The 21,029-nt window shown below is 50.7% G+C and overlaps 1 protein-coding gene across 4 annotated transcripts in view; it reads left to right on the top strand.

Moving 5' to 3' along the window:
* The window catches only part of Dapk2 (death associated protein kinase 2), a 113,486-nt gene that overhangs the window by 88,133 nt on the left and 4,324 nt on the right, over positions 1 to 21,029 (top strand). For 3 of the 4 annotated variants that reach the window (XM_019210154.2, XM_033756126.1, XM_019210153.2), the window contains exons 5-10: positions 251 to 380; positions 4,861 to 4,909; positions 5,590 to 5,616; positions 8,072 to 8,224; positions 9,589 to 9,634; positions 11,093 to 14,557. In XM_019210154.2, the coding sequence (XP_019065699.1) occupies positions 251 to 380; positions 4,861 to 4,909; positions 5,590 to 5,616; positions 8,072 to 8,224; positions 9,589 to 9,634; positions 11,093 to 11,701 (1,014 nt within the window). In that variant the 3' untranslated portion in view covers positions 11,702 to 14,557. Of the gene's footprint in view, positions 1 to 250; positions 381 to 4,860; positions 4,910 to 5,589; positions 5,617 to 8,071; positions 8,225 to 9,588; positions 9,635 to 11,092; positions 14,558 to 21,029 lie in introns of those variants that run through there. The other variant, XM_010641180.2, reaches the window with a different exon arrangement.

The raw sequence follows: 21,029 nt of genomic DNA, 5'->3' as shown, positions 1-21,029 counted from the left end.
GCATTAAAGGACTCTGCCACACAGAGACAGAAAGGAAATCAAAGCTGTTCTCCTCTGAATATCACATTTGGTAAAACCACAGCCTTGTCCCCTGTCCTCTCCTGTTTTGGAACAACACTGGGGAAAACCGAGGACAGAAAAACAAGAGAGTTGTGCTGTGATAGTCTCCTAAAAAAGAACACCAGACCCCAAAACAAAAACACATAATAGGACTTTAATTAGCATCTTTTTCCTTTTTTTAATTCTCCAGCCAGAAAACATTATGTTGTTAGACAAGAATATTCCCATTCCACACATCAAGCTGATTGACTTTGGCCTGGCTCACGAAATAGAAGATGGAGTTGAATTTAAGCACATTTTTGGGACACCAGAATTTGTTGGTGAGTTTTAGGCCTGTTTCTATCCCAGAGCAGAATCTGGCAACAACAGATAGAGAAATCCCAAGAACAAACCTTGGGTCTGGGGCCGTGGCCTCTGGGCAGAGGGTCAGTGCCTAGGACCCCCTAGAAACCTAGCAAGTGGGAAGGAAGTGTTGCCAGGCCCCTGGGGGAGGAGCAGGTGCAGGCTCTGAGTAACCAGTAGGCCAGGGGAGCAGAGACTTTTGCAGAATCACATCTTCCCAGAGCTGGCCCCACCTTTCATCCTTAAGTGGGTTCCCTGTATAGATTTAGAATCCCCTTCACCTCTTGCGTCCTCCCACCAACTCAGCCTTCAGGAGTGTCTCATGATTTCCTGCAAAGGAAAGCAGCAATCTGCCCAATGCCAGGTCTACCCACTGCTGTCCTGGGTTCCTGGCCTTTATTCCTGCAGGGGGGTGCCCAGCTCTAGTGGACCCTGGCTGCTCTCTTTTCCCTTTGGAGGGTGCTCTTTCACCGTTGGCCCAGGCCCCATGTGGGGATCCTGTACTTCCTCATGGGGGCTTGAGCTAGAGTTTGGGAGTCACAGAGAAATAGCCCAGCAGAGAGGAAAGGACTGCGTGTTGAGAGACTACGTCTCCCTCTCTCTATTTGGGAACTGGAGTGGCCTTAGAGGTGGAGGCAAGGTGCGGTTTCCTCAGAAACTGGGGTCTGAAACTCCTGACCACAGTTTAATCACTAAGGAAGACTGAATGTTCCAGTCCTTCGAGCTGATAAACCTCAGACCATAGATACTAGCTCTGCAACCACTAGAAATAGGATTCCAGAGACCTCCCAGGCCCCAGAACAAGGAACCCAGACCATGCGCCAGGAGCTCTGCAGATTTTGTCTTAGACAATTCCCGAAGGACTTCATGAAGCCAATTAAATTGTCTTGTCCATCAAGTGCCTGTGTTCCAGGAAACCCAACCAGTAGGTGGTGGCGCTGAGATTCCAACCAGATAAGCCAACAGCGAAGCTGGTTTCTTCCATTACACTGAGTTGTCTGTCTGAGAAGACCCCGCCCTCAAGGAGCTTCGAATGTCATTGTGGACTCGAGACATCAAACCACCAAATAAGAGTCTAGATCACCTGGTCTAGTTTAACAATACGAAAATGCAGGACTGGAGGATTCCAGTTAAGGTCTCCAGAGCCATTCTTCACTTACTACAGGACAGATTTTAGGAGAGCTATGAGGATATGCTCGTAGTAAGGAGCCACACTCAGAATGACATACCCAAGGTCACCAGAGGATGTGAGAGCCACCTTGAACCACAAGACAAAAGACATCTAGACTCAGATTTTGTCTAAGAGAGCAGTTGCCACCCACTATTTGTATATGTGGTAAAAATGTATACATTCATTAGTGAAGTTTACACCAACTGCTCAATAACAGTAAACTAGAAAATTCAGAAAAATTCAACTAGGAAATTCAGGGCAATAATGGAAGAGGCATCACAAGACAGGAAGTATTTAAAGGAAGTAATATAGGCAGCTCTGGAAGACGGTTCAGAGAAGACATCCAGTCTGCCAACGTCCATGGGTTCATTCATGACTTTGAGTCAGTGAGTGACAAAAAGCGGGTGTTGGGGATAGGAGAAGTTTCTGACAGGCCAGGAAGAAGGCCAAGGTGGAGAAGAAACAATCCCAGGTGCAGTGGTGGCACAGCAGGGGAGGAAGCCAGCCTGAGTGAATCTGTTAGGGACAAGCCGGTGGCCACTCTGGGTAGCGTCGAGAATTCATACCAGATTGTTGGTATGGGCAGGTTGTTGATGGCTGGGAGTATACCAGGAGGAGCGTTTTGCCCGGTGGTGGACTGGTAAATTTCTAACGACCGATTCGCCAAAACAAATCCTTAAGTTATAGCAATGGCCAATTTCCGACTACCAACAAGTCACCAAATACAGAGTTGGCTCTTGTCACCATAGTTTTTTGCCCTACTTCACAGCTATATAAGGTGGCTTCTCTAAGCCCCTGCCTAAATTGTGATGAATTTGGCCTGACAAGACCCCCGAGGAAAAGGCTACAGCCATACACACCCCCTCTGCCATTCCCTTGAAATGTCAACTGGAAACCTAGAGGCACCGCCAGCTGCCAGTCCAAAAAGTCCTCACCCTACACAACCCAATCCTTGAGAAAATTTCTTCTTAATGAAGTTCTGAGTTCATAGGAAATATGCAACAATCTTTAAAGGTCATAATTCTTTCTCACCCCTAAAATCCAGTGAGCTGAACTTAGAGCTGGAGCTGTGAGCAGCAAGAAAATTGCATAGGAGGAAGCTCTCCTGATCATAGTGACCAGAGGCTTGCAAGAGGAACATACTGAGGGACATAGCATGTTGAAATCATCAAATGCTGACTATAAAATAGCAAACCATATAGAGAAATAAAAGGTAGAATCATAAGAATGAGCAAGAAAAAAAGAGATGTAAAAGAAAAAAATGACCCGGCAAATTTTTGAAAGAACCAAATAGAACTTAAAGAAATTCAATGTACAGTCGTGTGTCTTAGCCTGTCCCACCAGCCACATCAGTAAGATTTAGTAAAAATGACTTCCTGGAAAAATCATCACACTCTGGATGTCACAGCAATGTCAAATTGCTAGAGTCTCTCAGTACATATTCCTATTCTGCGCCAACTTGTTAGACCAATCTGTGGATTGTCTGTGACCCACTTTGCATTATCACTGTCCTGAAGAAAGTCTTTCACATGCTTGTGAGGACACATTTACAAAACAATGTCCATAGCAATAGTGTTCCAATAATGAGAGAAACGGGAACCATCCACATGATCTCTGAGAGGAGCATGTATGAAAAGTGATAGTAACTATGGACAGAACTATTACACAGCACGGAAAGTGGAAGACCACGGACAAACAGTGAGCAAGAAGCGAGCGAAGAACAATCAAGTGACAACACATCCCATGCAATTTGATGCCATTTTTGTGAAACTAAAAAATAAGCAAAGCTGGGAGAGTGGTTCTCTGTAGGAAAGACAGAAGTAGGTGAGAGAGGAGTCAGGGATGGCAAAGATACTGCTTTAGATCCTGTTCTAGATAAACACATTTGGTCTTTCCCAGTCCCTACTGTTTCCATGGGGAGTTAAGTAGTCTCAATTCTTCCTCCTTCTGTAGATACTGCCCCGTCTTCTGCTTCTATTTCATTGCCAACCTTTAAAATTGTCATCAACACCCTTATTTCACTTCCCACCCTTTGGACCCTGGGCACTGAGTGTGGGTTTCAACACTCGCTCTCCAGTGCTCATCTGATTGGTCTCTCTGGGTACTGTGTGGACCTCTTTTGTCCCCGGGAGTCTTCTCTCCACCTCCACACCCTTTCACACTCACTGGGTCATTAGCTCAGCTCCACTTTGTATCTGGACATCAGTGGCTCCATATTTGACGCCGCAGGCCCAGCTGCCCTCCCATCTTCCCTGGCTGCTGCTGGGGCCCCTTGGGCTCATCATCTCACCTCGCGTCCCCCAAGGATGTACTCTGCCCCTCAGGTGGGAGATCCCCTCTTCTGGCCAGACTCGGGAAGGTGATTCTCTCTCTCTGGCTTCTTTTCTTTGCCTTCACCTTTCAGCACTGACCTGACTGTGTCCACCAGAGAGATCTAAAGCAGGCTTCATCATGAGGGCCCTGTTTCGCCTTCCTTGTGGCTCCCCATGCTCCTGTTCCTATAAGGGAGTCTCTATGTCCTTTCCCTCTCCCTCACTATCAGGCCTGTTTGTAGAAGGTTTCTACCAGATTAACAGGGAACTCAGGTCTCAATCTGTTTGGGACTGCTGTAACAAAACGCTTTCAACTGGGTAATTTATAAACAATAAAAAGTTACCTCTTATAGTTCTGGAAGCTTGGAAGTCCCAGATCAAGGCCTCAGCAGAGTCAGTGTCTGGGGAGGAACTGTTCCTTATAGGTGGCACCTCTGTGCTCACAAGGCAGGAGTGAGCAGCTTCCCCTGGCTCTTCCTTCTTCCAGTCTCTCACTCTCTGCTTTGTCTCGCTCGCACTCTCTCTCTCTCTCCCTCCCCCTTGTCCCCCCCTCCCTCTCTGCCTTTACATGATCTACATCCCTACCCCTTTTTTATTTTGAGGCAGGTCTTGCTAAATCGCCCAAACTGGGCTCACACTTCTGATCTCCTGCCTCTGCCTCCCAGAGTACTGAGGTTATAGGCGGGTGACACATGCTCAGCTCTGGGGTCTTTTATCGGATCCCTTCTCCATGACCTAATCACCTATTGCGCTGGGGGGTGAGATTTCAACCTGTGAACTTTGGGGGAAACATTTGGACCACGGCAACGTTCTTCCTCAAAATCCTTAGAGATCCAGATTATCTTTATCTGCTGCTTAGCTTTTCTTCACTGGGGATTCAGTATAGAGACGCTGGAAACCAAATTCCCCAGAATCCCTTCCATCCTCTCCTCTCAGTTCTTCCTCGACTTGACTCCTGAACATGACTTCTTTCAGCTCCAGAAATCGTGAACTACGAGCCCCTGGGGCTAGAGGCTGACATGTGGTAAGTGGTACAGGCTACTCTGGGTGCCTACGGACCCTCCCCAGAGCAGAAGGCTTCCGACCCCGTTTTTGTTGACTTCCGGTTGGCCCATGAACCCCATTTTTCCGCACTCACCTTTCAGAGTCTCTGGCTGTGGCCAGGGCAGTAGGAGGTGGCGGGGGGGGCAGGGCCAATGAAGCCTCGCCCTGGGCCAAGACAGTGGCGACAGCGGCTCCTGGAGTCGGCCCACCAAGTGTTCATTGGGAGCCTCCTGTGTCCTAGGACAGCATTATCCTGGGCAGACTGGGTCGTTTCCTGGGATCCATTTCTCTTTTTGAATGCTGCTTTACAGTGGTCAAGGCCTTCATGACTCTCCTAAAACCCTGCCAGCTGTCCCGCGGGGTGGTTCTCATTATCCTTATTGTAGAAGGAAAAGGGGGCTCAGGGGTGGTGAGCGATTTGCCCCAATGGCAGAATCCGCAAGGCAGTAGTCATATCTGCCTTCAGGCCTTTGGACTCCAGGGGCAGGGCCCAGTGCTGCTTAGGAGTGGGATGCAAGAGGCATGAGCTTGAGACGCCACCCAGGGGCTGGGAGGAGGAGGGGAAGGGGAGGAGGAGAAGAGTGGCCTCTCGCTCTGAGAATGTACAGGGAGTCCCTTGCGGGGCCAGGCGGTCCTGACTCGACTGTCCTTTGTTTGCAGGAGCATCGGGGTCATCACTTACATCCTGTGAGTATCCTGATCCCGGCCCCTGGGAAGTGGGAGGAAAGACAGAGGGGCAGGAGGATGCATGGGCTGACCTGGCTGAGCAGGCTGTGCGCCTTAGGTTCACCCAGCCCTGAGGCTGCACCTCCCAATCTTGCCTCTTCTCTCTTCCCTTACCTCTTCCTTTCTCCAGATCTCTGTTCTTTTTTTTGGTACTGAGGATCGAACTCGGGACCTTGTGCTTGCAAGGCAGATGCCAGAACCACTGAGCTAAACCCCTCTTGCTGTCTCTCTCCTTTCTTTCCCGCTTCTGTGTCCTGAGTTTGCCATCGCTTATGCAGAGAGCTCCTGCTTGGTTCCTTCGTGCACTGGGTCTCCTGCGCTGGCCCTCAATGGTGCTTATGCTTTGGGTCTGCTCTTCTCATCAGAAAAATAAGAATAACAGACTCGCTGCCCCAGGGAGGGGCACCCCCTAGGCCGACACAGACACAGTTCCTAGGCCGTACAGTGGTGCCCACTTGGCAAAGTGAGCTCACAGCTGGGGGGCCGGGGACCACGCCAGTGCTCCATAGATGAGGCTCATTCTCTCAGTGGTCCCATCAACCAGGTCTGTGGCTCACTGCAGTGCTTGGCTAGGAGCTCTGTCCACAGCACGTAGGTGCCCTGGGCAGCTCCAAGGTCTCACTGCTAGCCCAGGCCCCGCCTTAGGACTCTGAAGTTAGAACTGTTAGGGGTAGGACCTCAGCATTACTGTCTTTAAGAACCCCAGCTGAGGCTGGATGTGATAGCGCACACCTGTAATGCCAGCACTCTGGGAGGCTGAGGCAGGAGGATATCAAGTTCAGGCCCAGCCTGGGCAGTTTAGCTACCTTGTTTTAAAATAAATAAAAAGGGCTGGGTACGTAGCTCAGTGTGAAGGCTCTGTGTTCAATCTCCAGTATTAAAAGTAAAAAGAAATAGTTGAATTTGATGCCACGAAGCTGAAATTCCTAATCAGAGCCAAACTATTCAAATGTAGGCTTGCAACATTTCTGGGTTTCTTCAGGACTCTCCTTATACTGAGCTGTGAAGGAATTCCAGGGTGTACAGCGCACACAGCCTTCTTAGGGCTCACTCAAATCGGACACCACTTTCTGGGTGACCTGCACTTTCGCAGGCGCAGGCGTGGTGCCAGGTGCTCGGGTTACCGATGTGAAGGGGGTCTGCCCTGCTCGCCAGGGCTCTTCCACGGGGACACCTCACAGCTGACTCCCACCCCAGGGCCCACGGTCACACCTCTGCAGGACAGATGGGGAGGCCCTGGCTCCCTGGGGCCGCGGAAGGCTTGGCAGGGGAGAGAGAATGATAAAGCAAGGTGTTAGAACGGGGTGTGGGGTGTGGGAATGAAGTCAGTCCTCTGGTGGAAGGGAGAGGACAGGAATGAGTTTAGGTGTGATCCTGTGCAAACTGGAGCGCCATAGAAAGCTCTTTGTGTTCTAACAATGACAGTACAAGGACCATTAATTCTTAGTATGGCTCAGGTTACACAAATCTTTTTATATATACACCGATTCTTCACCACAGCCCTTTGAGGTGAAGGTGATTATTTGCTTCATTTTACAAATGAGGAAACAGCTGCTCAGAGAGGTTGAGGAGCTTCCCTGGGTTCAGGCAGCAAATGAATGGCTGAGTTGGAGTGAAATAGCTGAAGTGTCCCATGGCTACCACCACGCTAAGAGAGCAGCAGTGGGGACGGGAAAGACCTTCCAGAGATACCAAATAAATGGAAACAGTGTGACTTTGGGTGAGGGAATAGGAGAGTTTGAGGTGACCGCTGTGTCCCTAGCATGGGTGCATTTGTGAGGTGATGCTGTTAAGGCATGGAGAGGGGTTTGGGGTCAGTGGCACATCTGGGTAGAGGCGGCCCAAGAGCCCCTGCAATACAAATCGGGAGGTGGTGGCTCCAGGAGTCACAGTGGAGGCAACATCCTTGGTGACCCTCTTGGGGACCCCATAGACCCTCAGTCCCGAGTGGCCCCTTATTTCTGTGCATCTCAGCCTTTGTTCAATTTCTCCCATGACCTGGGGATCTTTCCATCTCTTCTGGCTGCTGACAGCCTTCAAGATGCAACCAGTGCAAATGTCAGCTCTCCTGCATAGATGCCCCACCCTCTTCCTGCGTTCCCCCAAGTCCTTTATCAGGTCTCCTGTTTTATTTTCTTGGTTCTTCAGGGGATTATAAAGAGCCGCGTCTCTGGGTCTCTCTCCTCTCTCCTGTGAGACTGTTGAAGGCCCTGTTTCTCCTCTGTTGGGTACTTACCGGAGCTGCGGGAAGTGGGTGATTGGACCCCATTGATAAGGCTGCTGTTGGCTGCCCTGATGGGGTGGCTGTGCCGCCAGGAGCCCCCAGCTCACAGCAGAGTGGGCCAGGGCTCCTCGGGTCCACCACCCCCGTTGCCATCTACTTTCCCAGTCACGTGTTTCTCTCTGTTGTGCTCAGCCTAAGCGGAGCATCCCCTTTCCTGGGAGACACGAAGCAGGAAACCCTGGCAAACATCACAGCCGTGAGTTACGACTTTGACGAGGAATTCTTCAGCCAGACTAGCGAGCTGGCCAAGGACTTCATTCAGAAGCTTCTGGTTAAAGAGACCCGGTAAGAGGACAGAGAAAGGCACTGGGTTCTCAGGTACCGATCCTCTCCTGCTCTCAAAGTTGTGTTGGTCTGTCCTCCTTTGTCACAGCTGTCACCGCCACCATTGTGATCTAACCCAGGCAGGTGCTGGGAAGTGAGACTGGCCAAGACACTTGTTCACCTTGTTTGCCCAGACCACTTGCTGAAATGGAGATAACTCTGCAAGCGCGCGTGTGCGTGTGTGTGTGTGTGTGTGTGTGTGTGTGTGTGTGTGTGTTCTTCAGGCTCATTATCTTGTACAGTCTGTCCCAGAGGCACATGGAACTCCGACTGGAAAAGTAAAACTGCAGGATTTTTTTTTTCTATACTGTACTTAATTTGTTAAAAAAAATTTATTAGTATATATCTGCCATACATAATGATCACATTCACCATAGGCAATTTGTATGTGTACATAATATGACTTAATTCTTCTTTTCTTCCCATATCCCTCCCCTCCCTTCAGCCCTTCTTTCCCTCTCCATTTACAAAGCTTTGTTTCCATTTTTTCCCTTCCACTCCCTTTTTGAAATCCCTTTCCCTTCCTTTCCTTCCCCCCTCCCTTGCTCCCATTCCCATTTGAACATGTTCTTCCTACTTCTTGATATCTGTCCTTGTTTTGATCCTTATTTAACCTTTGTGTTTCTTATACAAGAGAAACAAAAGCTGCAGGGTTTTCCAGCCCTTTCAGACTGGGAGTGGAGGGAGGAGGCCCGGAGAGGTCAGTAGAGTGCTATCTTAAGTCTGCCTTTCATGGGCTTAGACATGTGAGAAAATAAACCCCAGTTCTGCGCCCAGGTCAGCCTGGGTCCGAGGAGATGGGCAGAGAATTGTAGGGTGCAGGGTCCCCAGAGCAGGGCCTGGATGGGGCTGGCTTGGCCTCCCAGACTTCAGAGGCCCAGCATGGGGTCTTCTGAAGTGCAAGGCCCCTGACTTCCCTGGGGAAGGGTGGGCCAGGGAAGGCCTCCCTACCGAGGGGCAGAGCAGTGAAGGGCAAAGAAGGGACCTTAGAGGCGAGAAACCGGGATTAGAAGTTTAGCTGCGGCGAGCTTGCATTTGGAGAACTGTGGAAGCCACGAGAACTGTGATCAGTACTAGAGGGTGGCATTTGGCCTTCCAACTTTGGAACTTCAGGTGAGTGTGCCGAGGCAGTAAGGTCTCCCCATGGGGGGTCTGCCTGAACCCCTTCCCTGGCGCACAGGGAGAGCAGCCAGTTCCCTTCCACTTCTGCACCCTCCACTCTGCAGCTCTGAGGGCACAGTCAAAGAAAGCTCAGAGTAAGAGTGGAGACTGTCACCCCCGCTCTGTCCGCCTGGATCATCACTGTCTTCTAATCCTCATTGCAGAAAACGGCTCACAATCCAAGAGGCTCTCAGACACCCCTGGATCACGGTAAGAGCACGATGATGAATTCCTGTTCTGTCCCAGGCTGGCTGTGGCAGCCACCGCAGAGGCTTGTGCAGAGGCTTTGGTGTGAAACACTAACCTCTGGGCACAGATGACAACAGTCAGGGACCCCAAAGGCCTGTGCTTGCTCAAATAAGGGTACCTTAAGTTTGCATTTCATGGGCCCAGACAGCTTAAGAAATAAAACTTTCACAAACCTCAGTTGAAACTCTTTCTGTTTTGGGCCATCTTACAAAATGTTTTTTGTTAGAGGACATGTCACTGTCACTTCTCAAAACAGAAATAAGGATTCCTCTGTTGAAGAGAGATCAGTGGCAATTAAAAACCCTAGCTGGAAGCTGAAAAAAAAAAAAAAACCCTAGCTGGGGGACAACCCACTTTCCCATCCCCCTTCTGTCTCTCTTAGAAGCTTTCTTTCCCTCAATACATTTTTCCGACTCTTAAAAAAACAAAAACAAAAACAAAAAAACCTAGCTGGGGCTGGGGATTTAGCCAGTGGTTCTGCCGCTTGCCTCGCAAACACAAGGTCCTGAGTTTGATCCCCGGTACCGCAAAACAAAACAAAACAAAACAAAAAGACAAAAACCTTAAAAACCTTAGCTATGTAAGCAGGGCTCTTTCTTTTTGACTTTTGGAGTGGGGCTTTGAGAAAAGGTAATGCAATGATCATTCCCTGCGCTTGAGGAACTGGGCTCAGAAACAGGTGGAGAAGAGGGGCCACCACCCCATTAGGGCAGTTTGGTTCCCTCCGGGGAAGGTTGGGCCCAAAGGCGAGTCCCTGCCTAACTTACCTTGTGCTCGAGCCTCTGACTGCTGGTTTCCAGAGGACCTTGCTGTTTGTGAAGGGTAGGGGTCAGAGACCAGGATTCTGGCCCTAGTTCTGCTGACTGACTAGCTGCGCACCCCGCTACAGTGTTAAAGAGAAGGTGGGCAGGATATGAGTGTGCAGATAAGAGCAGGAGAAGCAGGAGTATCTGTGAGAAGGTCAGGTGCACCTGCTTGTGGAAGGCTGGGAAGGGCCGAGGTCCCTGCAGGAGGAGGAACGGCCAAGAGCAGAGAGCCGGGGAGTCTCTCGGGCTGCTTTCTGCTGAGCATGCTGAAGATTGCCGAGGCCTGAGCAGCTGTGAAAGAGAGCTGCGCCTCAGCCTCCCTCTGCCAGCCCTTGAGTGAAATGTCCGCAGAGTCCTGGCTGCAGCCTGCTTGTCTTAAATGCTATGCACGTGGAGGCCTCCTCTAATGGCCGTGGACCCCCTGTCCTGAAGCGAGCATGCAGGCAGCACCCCCACACTCCTTCGCCTTTCTTCCGGTGCATGTCCGGTCTCCCCGCAGCCTGCTGCATGCAGTGAATGCCAAGAAAGCCACGTGTGTGCCCACCTGCAGCTTGGACTGCACTTTGGAGCCATCGTGTTAATATTCTGGCTCTGCTGTTCAAACACCTGCCAGTCAAAAGGAGAAGCCAGAGCCCCTGGGCAGCGGAAGACGCAGACCGCCCAGCTGAAGACCAAGCGCCTGAGAGAGTACACCCTCAAATGCCACTCCAGCATGCCCCCCAACAACACCTACGTCAACTTCGAGCGCTTTGCCCACGTGGTAGAGGACATAGCTCGGGTGGACCAGGGATGTCGCGCCCTAGCAGGGGCCCATGACACCCTCCAGGATGATGTGTCAGCCCTGCTGTCCATCTACAATGAGAAGGAGGCTTGGTACCGAGAGGAGAATGAGAGCGCCCGGCACAACGTGTCCCAGCTCAAGTACGAGTTCCGCAAGGTGGCATCCTTGAAGAAGCTCCTTCGAGAAGACATCCGGGCCACGGAGTCCAGCCTGGGCACCGTGTCCAGGAAAATGGACCGTCTGCAGGCACAGTTCGAGGCTCTGAGGCGGGAGCTCTCGGCAGATCTGCAGTGGGTGCAGGAACTGGTGGGCAGCTTCCAGCTGGAGAGTGGAGACGCAGCTGGCCTAGGCGCTGTGCTCCACTGGGACCCCAGCGAGTCCCTGTCAGAGCTGCTCAGCAGGTCGCGCGCTGAGGAAATCCTGTGCAGCCTAAAGCTCTGAGCGCCTTGCCCTGTCAGTAACGTGTGCAGGATGGTTTGCCAAGTGCACTCTCATCCGCACCAGCTACAATCGTCCTTCAGGGCATGGGTCTGCAGCGCAGCCTACCCCTCCCCAGAAGCCACGTCACTCTGCACCTCCTCTTGCCAGCCTGCTTTTCTGAGAAGTGCCGGCAGAGCAGCCAAGCTGTGAAAACAGTTAGAGATGAATACCCCTCAGCAGCCCACTTCCCCAGAGGGGGGACAGATGGCTGCCCCGGGGAGATGCTTGCTAATTGATTTGTGATGATGCGCTGCTCCCCCCACAGACCGTATGACTGCATATCTTGAGTAGTAGTTGAATTAAGGATAACAAAGTCAGCGTGGTGCTTTCCTGCTGCAGAAGTGGGGATTTCAAATGCAGAGAAAATAATACTGCCTTTCATTTGAACTGACTTCTCACTTGGCAAGTCTTTGTGTCTGTGACCTCACTTCCTCCCCAGAGTGCTCTGAGCCAGGAAGGTGGGCAATGATAGGATGAGGATGATGACTTCTGCCTCAGTGCGGAGGAGCTTGACTCGGAGAGGGAGAATGACTCAGGATCATTCATCGCCAGTAGAGACAGCTGAAACACAAACCCAGGGTGCCCGTCTCTCAGAGGAGTTCTGTGGGAGGACGTAGGAGGCTTAGCTGTAAATATTAAACTTTAGTGTTAAGGCTCAGATCCCGGACACCAGGTAAGCAGCTGCATGTGTTTGGCCAGGTGTGGATGGAAAGCAAACACTTGCAGAGATTGTCCCAGGAGCTGTGTCCCAGATGGTGCCATGTTCCTACCAGACCAACCTTCATGACAGGAGGAAGGGGCAGCATCTCCCTGTGCCCCATCCTTTTCCCCCAACTCCTGTCTAAGCACTCCAACTTTGTGTTGAGAATGAAGACCAAAATGTGCTCAACAAAGAGATTCCTTTTCATAAGTGCTAGGCCATTGGGCCCGGAAAGCCTAAGGAATTCCATGAGAGTTTTTGACAGGGGTGGACATGAAGATTGGGAAGGATCAGGCTCTGTGGTCCCTTCACAACCCACAGCTTTGAGCATCCCTCCCCGGGACTGTGTGATTTCATCCCCCTTTCCCTCGAGGAGGGATGAGTCGGCATTAATCCTCGACAGAGCGTGGAATATAGACCCAGAATTGAGCTAGATGCTTGGGGTTGGCGGAAAAGACTATAGAATTTGGAGCTCTTCACAGCCTCACAAAACACCCCCCTGAGAAATTTGAATAGAATGTTATTCCCGGTTTAGAGATAAGGAAACAGAGAGGCGATGTGATTTGGGCCTGAATCACATGAGTCACAAAGTGGGGGCCTTCTGGTGACGAGTCTGTGGCTCTTTCTGCTTCTCCCAAGTATCCTCAGCTCCAGAAGTTTACCCTCTGTTGTGGAGGCAGACGATACCCTGAATCACCCATCCCTTCACAAGTAATTATCAGGCGCCTACCAACTTAGAGACGCTGAGCTTGAGTCTGAGGATATGCCAGGTACCCAGCCTGATTCCAGCCTTCACAGGGTTCTTAGTCCAGTGCAGGAGCCCAGCTTTGATTAAGAATCACATGCATGTAGCATGCAGCTGCTCAGGTGCTATGAGAGAGAAGCAAAGCCTGCAGCGGGATTTGATCTGGAAGGGCAGACGTCCTGGAAGCAGGCGACTGGGCCCTGCGATCTGCTGAACAACAGGGCCATCACCTCAGGGGACTGTGACCGGAGAGAAGCATAGAAGGCTGGGCGTGCAAGGGCCGGGGAAAGCTGGAAGGGAGAGAGTAGGACTATGGTGTATCCATGGCTGGAGAGGAGACAGGACCAGCGGGGCTTTGGCTATGTTAAAGAGCTCTGCCCTTGACTCAGAGTCACGGGAAGCCACTGAGGGGACCTGGGCCCAGTGAGTGGCACGGCCTAGGAGTAGTTTCAGACAACATAGGAAATATGGACCTCGTGAAACATTTCCTTCACAATCGGATCTCCTTTTCTATTAGTACGATGGGTCATTTCAAATAGATATAATATTGTCTCAGGATATTTTACATCAAATATAAGAAACCATGATCGAGGGCGGGGTATTTAGCTCAGCAGTTCGATGGCCTGCCTCACAAGCTCAAGGACCCAAGTTCAATCCCCGGTACCAAAAAAAAAAAAGAAACCATGATCATGAGGAGTGTCATTACTTTATACATCATTAAGAAAAACAAAGGCCAGTATGGGAAGTCTAAGAGACCCCCCCCAAAATAAACTGTGGCACCATTGGTGAGTGGGTGAATGAGAAATAGAACCACTGTGCAGAAAGGGAGCAAGGAATCAGTTGGGATGACCCTAGGTCGGTGGACAGTCGCCCTGAGCGTGGGTGGCCTGGACTTCTAGTCCTCCTGCAGTTTTGCTTTTTGAATGTGCAATCAGTATGACACTGAAGAACGTCAAGCTTTAATGTCACACACACACACCCCACACACTTGCCGTCTGAGGCTGGTGGCCCCACAGGGCTGGCAGAAGCAGCACATCATCCCCTCCCTGACTTTCCTCCAGATAGACAGTAATGATAAGACGACGCGGATGCTTCCTGACCTCTGAGGCCCAAAATGTGCATCTAGACATCACAGAAAGATGGCATATTTGAAAGCCTTGATTCCTCGAATGGCCTTTACAGTCTCTTCAAAGACTTACCTGCCCTCTCATGGGACATCATATGCTGGCTTGATATAAACCACTGCAAATATTAAAGGTCCTTTGGCTGTGCCAACAGAGATTGAGTTATATAGCCAGGTTTTCCTCCCAAGGTGGAGAGGCCACACACAGGGCAAAGTAACTTGTGAAGATCAAAATAAATACAATGAAAGATTAAAATGGTGGTGGGCCGGGGATTTAGCTCAGTGGTTCCGCCTCTTGCCTTGCAAGCTCAAGGTCCTGAGTATGATCCCTGGTACCAAAAAAAAAAAAAGGATTAAAATGGTGGTGGTGATTTGAATTAGGGATGTTGGGGAAAGGGAGAGAAAAGTGACTGTCTTGGTCTTAGATTTGTGGAGTCAGCTACACACTGCATGGTGGGAGTGTCCTGGGCAGTGACCCACCCTGTACTCTCAGATCATAGCCTTTCACAGGTCAGGACTTGCCAGAGTTGTCCATGTGGTCAGCCCCAAGCTGGCCCGAGAGCTGCAGGTCGTTTTGCTCCCAGTAGTGAATCCTCTCTGTGTTCACAAAGATCATGGTCACTGCTTCTACATTTGATATCTTATCAATGGACCCTTTTCTGTACAAAGAACACTGAAAGACAAATTAAAGGGAAATGAGAAATGGCCCCAAGAAATGGCCTCTGTCACCTGCTAATGGAACTTCGTTGTCCTTTGGCAGCACCCTGATGTGGGATGCATGCTCCCCATGGGCACACGGGGCAGGACCGAAAATGGCGGGGTGGGTGTGCATGGGGATGTTTCACTGGAACCTGGAGGGAGGCAGCCTTGGACTGGATGCACTGCTCTGTGGGCAGCCCCTCTGCCATCATGGGGGTTTTCCATCTGTGGACTATGAATGAAAGGTTGGCTGCTGTGCCCAGGTGAGACATCACCGTGGCTGTGTGGGAAGGGAGAATGAGGTTGTGGCTTCTCCCTGAGTTGTCATTAGGCCTGGGGAGGCAGTGCCCCCGCTGCACCCTCAGGCTGATGTGCACAGCATTTGTCAGGGAGGGCGATGAGTGGTTGTGGATGATTTTGCAGATGCCACAGGCTGGCATAGTAGGCCTGACAGGGGAAGCCAGAGTCTCCTTGAGGATCCCGCCCCCGCGGGTGGCTGGAAAAGATGGCAGTTTCCCTCTTCACTGGCTGCCACAGATCCGTCTCCCACGCTGACTCTGTGCCCAGCTCCCCCCATCCACCCCCACTGTTGACCTTCTGTAAATGTTCACGGTGGTGAATGTCCTTCCTCCTGTGTGAAATTTTTGGCCTGTGGAGACGATTCTTGGCCCTCGAGAGGAGCCTCAGCAGTGGGCATATTTGAGTAGCAGAGGGGCCAGTTCGTTTGAACAAACATTTGATTGTGCTCTAGCTCTGGGGGTTGGGGAGACAGATAAGGACAAGACAGCCTCTGAGTAAGAGACTCAGTATTTGGGGCAGATGGGGACCCAGCCAACTGGGAGGTGAGAAAGGCTGTGGGGAGTGATAAATAGAGGCACCAAATGTCCTCAGACACAGGGGAGACATGATTTCTCATTGAGATAAGGTCAGGGGGCTGGCAGAGAGCTGAGGCCTTCCCAGGGTTGGTGACCGTGCCCCCAAGCCATAACCTTAGCAAGAAGATGCTGATTGAAATTTTGTTTCATTTTCTTTTTGTGGCCCAGAACTTTCTTACTGAGCCATTTCTAGGCCTTTTTAAACTTTTTTTTTGTTGTTGTTGTTGTTACCAGGGATCAAACTCAGGTCCTTGCCCTTGTGAGGGAGGTGGTGGAACCACTGAGCAAAACCCCTGGCCCTTAAAGTTTTTTATTTGAAACAGGGTCTTGCTAAATTGCCTAAGCTGGGCTCACACTTGGGAGCCTCCTGCCCCAGCCTCCCAGAGTGGTGAGATTACAGGCGTTCTCCACCATGCCTGGCTTGTGCTGAGTAGAATTTGGAGCTATGGCAATGAAGCAGATTTGGTCAGGAGCTCGGAACTTTTGGGAGGAGGTTAAAGAGCAGGAGATTACCGAGAGTAAAAAGAGGACACGTTTTGTTTTTAACTTTGTGTTACGGAAAATTTTCAAAACTTTCTTAAAAGTACAGTAAATGGTGTAGTGGGTTCCATGTCCTTTTTACCTCCTTCAACAGGAACCGAGTCCTGGGCAGCCCTCGTTCACTCATCCCCCCTACTCCTTTTAGATGGAGCATTTGGAGCGTTTTAAAACAAACTTCAGACTTACTCAACTTGTAAACTGTTCAGCATGGGTCTCCCGTAAGGACTTCGTTGTTAGTATAACCTCCATGCCAGGATCACCCCCTCACAAAATCAGTGATGATTTTTCCGTCTCATCCAGACTCCCGTTCCACATTCACATGACCCCGTTTCTTGCAGGGGAACCATTACCATTAGTTTGTCCACAGCAGGACCCAAGCATGGATCACAAATGGCATTTGGGTGACGTCTTTCAGGTCTCTTGAGATACTACAGGAGAGAGATTTTTCTGGAGGTGAAAAATTGCTCAGAAATGAAAAAACAAAAGGTTAAAAGTTTACAAAGCAAGGCGTGGTGGCACACGCCTGTAATCCCAGCGCTCAGGAGGCTGAGGCACCGAGGATGGCTGCAGGCTTGAAGCCAGCCTGGGCTACATAGTGAGACCCTGTCTCTAAATAAATAAATAAAATAAAAATTTTAAAAATACAAGTTAGAAAACCAGAGGTCATGGAGAAGAGGATGGCAAGATTTCACATGCGCTCATGCTGAAGACTAACTCCAGTAAGTGAGGCCAGGCCGGGAGAGGACGGGGGTGTTTCCACCTCCTCCCACTGGCTTGTTTCCTGTAGGTGATAACCGCAGGCCCCTATGCTTCTCCCACCGGGTCAGGAGGAGCCCAGGAGACCAAGGCTCAGGCCCTGCGAGCCTCACCTGCCCCTTGCTGGGAAGGAGGCCAGCAGGCCAGTAGGGCCACCCAGCACAGGGAGCAGCCGGTGCTGCCGGAAAGGGAAGTGAGTGCCCCTGGCTTTTCACAGTGTCAGTCGGTGGGGGTGGCACAGCTGGAGGGCTGAAAAGTTGTAATCTGTTGGCAGTTTCTACAGAAGCCCAGTATTTAGAGAACATTGCCCAGGGTTGCCTCTTCTGCAAAGCCAGAGCTTCTTTTTCATCCCTTGCTAGTAGCTGCTGCTTTTTTCTTTTCCTTTTCCTTTTTTTAGTACTGAGGATTGAACCCAGGGTCTTGCTAAATCACTAAGTTGCCCAGGCTCAGTTCAAATTTGAGATCCTCCTGGCTCAGCCTCTCAGAGCGCTGGGATTACAGGTGTGCACCACCACAGCCAGCTAGACTTTTTCAAAGGCATTCAGCTTGACATAAACAATGCCTAACTCCAGCCACAGTTTTCTGAGTTCTTGTCTCCCTTTCCGACATTTTTACAAGAGTCCAAACCACTCCTCGGAGCCGGGTCAGAATTGTCCAGCTCCCTAGCATCACTGGACCACGAGGCTGGAAGGTGGGCATCGCCTCACACTCCCAGTTTAATCCAAAGTGTCCTCAGTTTGCCCCCCTCCTCCTTTTCCTTCAGGGAGCTGAATGCAGCAGAATTTACATCTTTGAGTTTCCAGGCTAGGATATTGTTGAGCCTCTTAGCAACCAGGGAGGCTATTGATTAGGAAAGGCCAGGGGGCAGATTCCCAGCCCAAGGCCTCCTCCCTCAGCTCATGCTGTTGTGTGTGGCACTCACAGGGCCTTAGAAGCAATCACGCTACTTCCCATCGGTGGCCCTGGGAGCCGTCCCGCCTGACATTTCCCCTGTGTGCCTGTTGGCCGTCAGCTGGGCGCACAGCCATTTCTCCCCTGGGTGAGGGTACCCACCAGTAAGGGGACAAAGAGTCCCCTTTCCTCACACTTTTTCAAACTGTCCCTTTGAGGGGCCCTGGCCCCTGCCAGCGTTTGGCTCAAAGACCAGTCCTGGCTGAGTAAGAGGCAGGGATTAGTGAAGTTAGAGGTAGAGATGGTTTATGGGTTGGGGAGGCTGTGTGCTAATCACCCTGGGAAAGAGATATTAAGATGTGGGAGTGTGCGGGAGGGGGCTAACAAAAAATGTACAACAAGATGTCAGGTTGGGACTCATGCAGTAAAAAAGCAGGGCATGGTCTAGGGTAGGGGTGATTGGGGTGCTCTTTTATTTAGGGCAGTCAAGCCTTTCCCGAGGAGGTGATACTTGAGCAAAGTTCTGAACCAAGTGGTAAAGTAACTATAAGGAAGCAAAGCACTCTGGGAGCCTGGGCCAAGGAGGATTGCAGATTTGAGCCCAATTTAGTAATTTAAGGATGGAGAGGTTGCTTGGTGAGAAAGACCCTGCCTTACTTCAATTCCTAGTCCTGGGAAGGAGGGATGGAGAGGAAACAAGGACAGAGAGCCCAAGACCTGGGGTTAAAACAGACCCGTGGGCTGGGAGTCAGTGGACTGGGGAGAGGAGGGGTGGAAGTCAGGTTGGAGGAGGCAGCAGATGTTGCTCTTGGGTGGCATGGAAAGCTGCAGGCAGCTGACGGGGAGGAAATGCCAGTCCTCGGCATGAATGACTTGCCCTCTGCCTACTCCTGTGCCTCCAGGTGGGACCCAGACCCTGGGCGGGGCTTACAGGTGTGACAGGTGTTTAAGGAAAGGGTTGGGAGTTCTGGGTAGGGTGCGGTGTCCTCTCAATGCCCTCCTCCTTTCCTCTTGCCTTTCCCCGTCCCCCCCAACACACACACACACACACACACACACACACACACACACACACACACACACACTTTGCCCCGACCACTGTGTTCCTTGGGAGAGGGGATCAGTCTGGCTCTCTCATCTCCCTGCCACTGCTTCCTGATCCCCAAGGACTCTGCAGCTCACCCACTTCCAGGCAGAGCCACGGGAGTCGTGGCATAGTGACATCCTTTCTTGGGACTTCATCCCAGTTTGCCTCTTCAGCAGCTCAGGGAAACAGTTCAACCATGCACCTGTTAAGCCCCCTGCACTGTTGGTTCTGGGTGGAGAGGAAAGTGGAGCTGGGACATTGTCAGAAACACGAAGAAAGCTTTTGCGTCCGCAAGTTACTGGCCAGCAGTGGGACACCTCTACCACAAAGCTGCAGAGACAAATGCCTCACACAAAAAAGGAGCACAGGCTTTGGTCATGTCACAGAGGGAGACCTTATTTCTTTTTTCTTTTTTTTTTTTTTTTTTTTTTATCACTATGTAGTCAAGACTGACCTGGAGCTCACTATGTAGCCCAGGCTGGTCTTGAACTCACAGCGATCCTCCTGCCTCAGCCTCCCAAGTGCTGGTATCACAGGTGTGTGCCACCACGCCCAGTAAGACCTTATTTCTTAGAAGTTGCTTTGAAGCAGGTCACACTTGAATGGGCTTTGCAACATGGAATCCTTCCAGGGGAAGGGGTGGTGGCCTTGGGAGGGGCCTCCTGCCCAGTGCCAGTCCAGAGCCGCATGGCTTCCCACGGATCCCTGGTGCCCAAGATGACCAAGAATGGGGATGTGATTAGGGGATGAGACCAGCCCTGAGAAGCAGCAAATGACCTCTGACAGCATCACAGGGCCAAGGAGGCACAGCTTGGAGAAATTGCCAGAGCTGCACAGAGGCTAAAGGCTTATCCTGCGCCATTCATTTCCTTAGGACCTTTTGTCCTTTGAGAATCCATGAAGCCATTGGCTGCTTAGAAGAAATGTCTGTGTATACACACTATACTGGGCTTTTAAAATGTAGTTCATATGCCATAAAATTCACCTTTTGAAAATGTGCAATTCAGTGGTTTTTTTGTACATTTACAGGGTTGTGCAACCCCAATCTAACTCCAGAACATGTTCCTTATGCCATAAAGAAACCTTTTTGCAGTCATTCCTCACCCTGTCCTATCCCCAGCCCCTAGCCGTTTAATCAACTCCTCTCCATGGATTTGTCCGCTCTGGACATTTTAGAGACATGGAATCGCACAGTGTGCGGCCTTTTGTGTCTGACTTCCTCCTCTTCGTGCATTTTCTGGACCACTCACAGTGGGGTAGGTATCAGTGCTCCCTTTGTTTTGATGAACAGTAATCCCACTGCATGGCTGGACACATTTGGTTTATCCATTCATCACTGGCATGCAGTTGGGTGGCTTCCAGTCTGTGGTTCTTATGAATATTGATGCTCTGAACATTCATGTCCAAGTTCACACACTAAAATTTGCCAACTAGGCCGGGCGTGGTGGTGCATGCCTGTAATCCCAGCACTGGGGAGGCTGAGGCAGGAGGATCCCTGTGAGTTCGAGACCAGCCTGGGCTACATAGTGAGTTCCAAGTCAGTCTCGACTACGTAGTGAGATCCTGTCTCCAAAAAAGAATTTTGCAAACCATATCAGGGAAACCCCTGAAAGCTATCTTGCCCTAGGAAAGTTTTGTTTTACAAAAAAGAAGGAATTTAAGAGGAAATGGAAGGGGCCGGGGATTTACCTCAGTGGTTCTGCCACCTGCCTCAAAAGCTCAAGGTCTGGAGTTCGATCCCCGGTACCAAAAAAAAGAGGAAATGGGGAGGTAGGAAGGCTGACACTAACTTAGGACTATCGAGTAGTGCTAGGTTAAGGCCTTAATGTATCCACATTCATTTAATTCTCAAGAACCCTGTGACGCGATGTTA

The sequence above is a fragment of the Fukomys damarensis genome, unplaced genomic scaffold (genome assembly GCF_012274545.1).
Source record: "Fukomys damarensis isolate Sample0158 unplaced genomic scaffold, DMR_v1.0_HiC HiC_scaffold_25, whole genome shotgun sequence".
Classification (NCBI taxonomy): Eukaryota; Metazoa; Chordata; class Mammalia; order Rodentia; family Bathyergidae; genus Fukomys; species Fukomys damarensis.
This window is presented reverse-complemented; position numbering and strand designations above follow the sequence as displayed.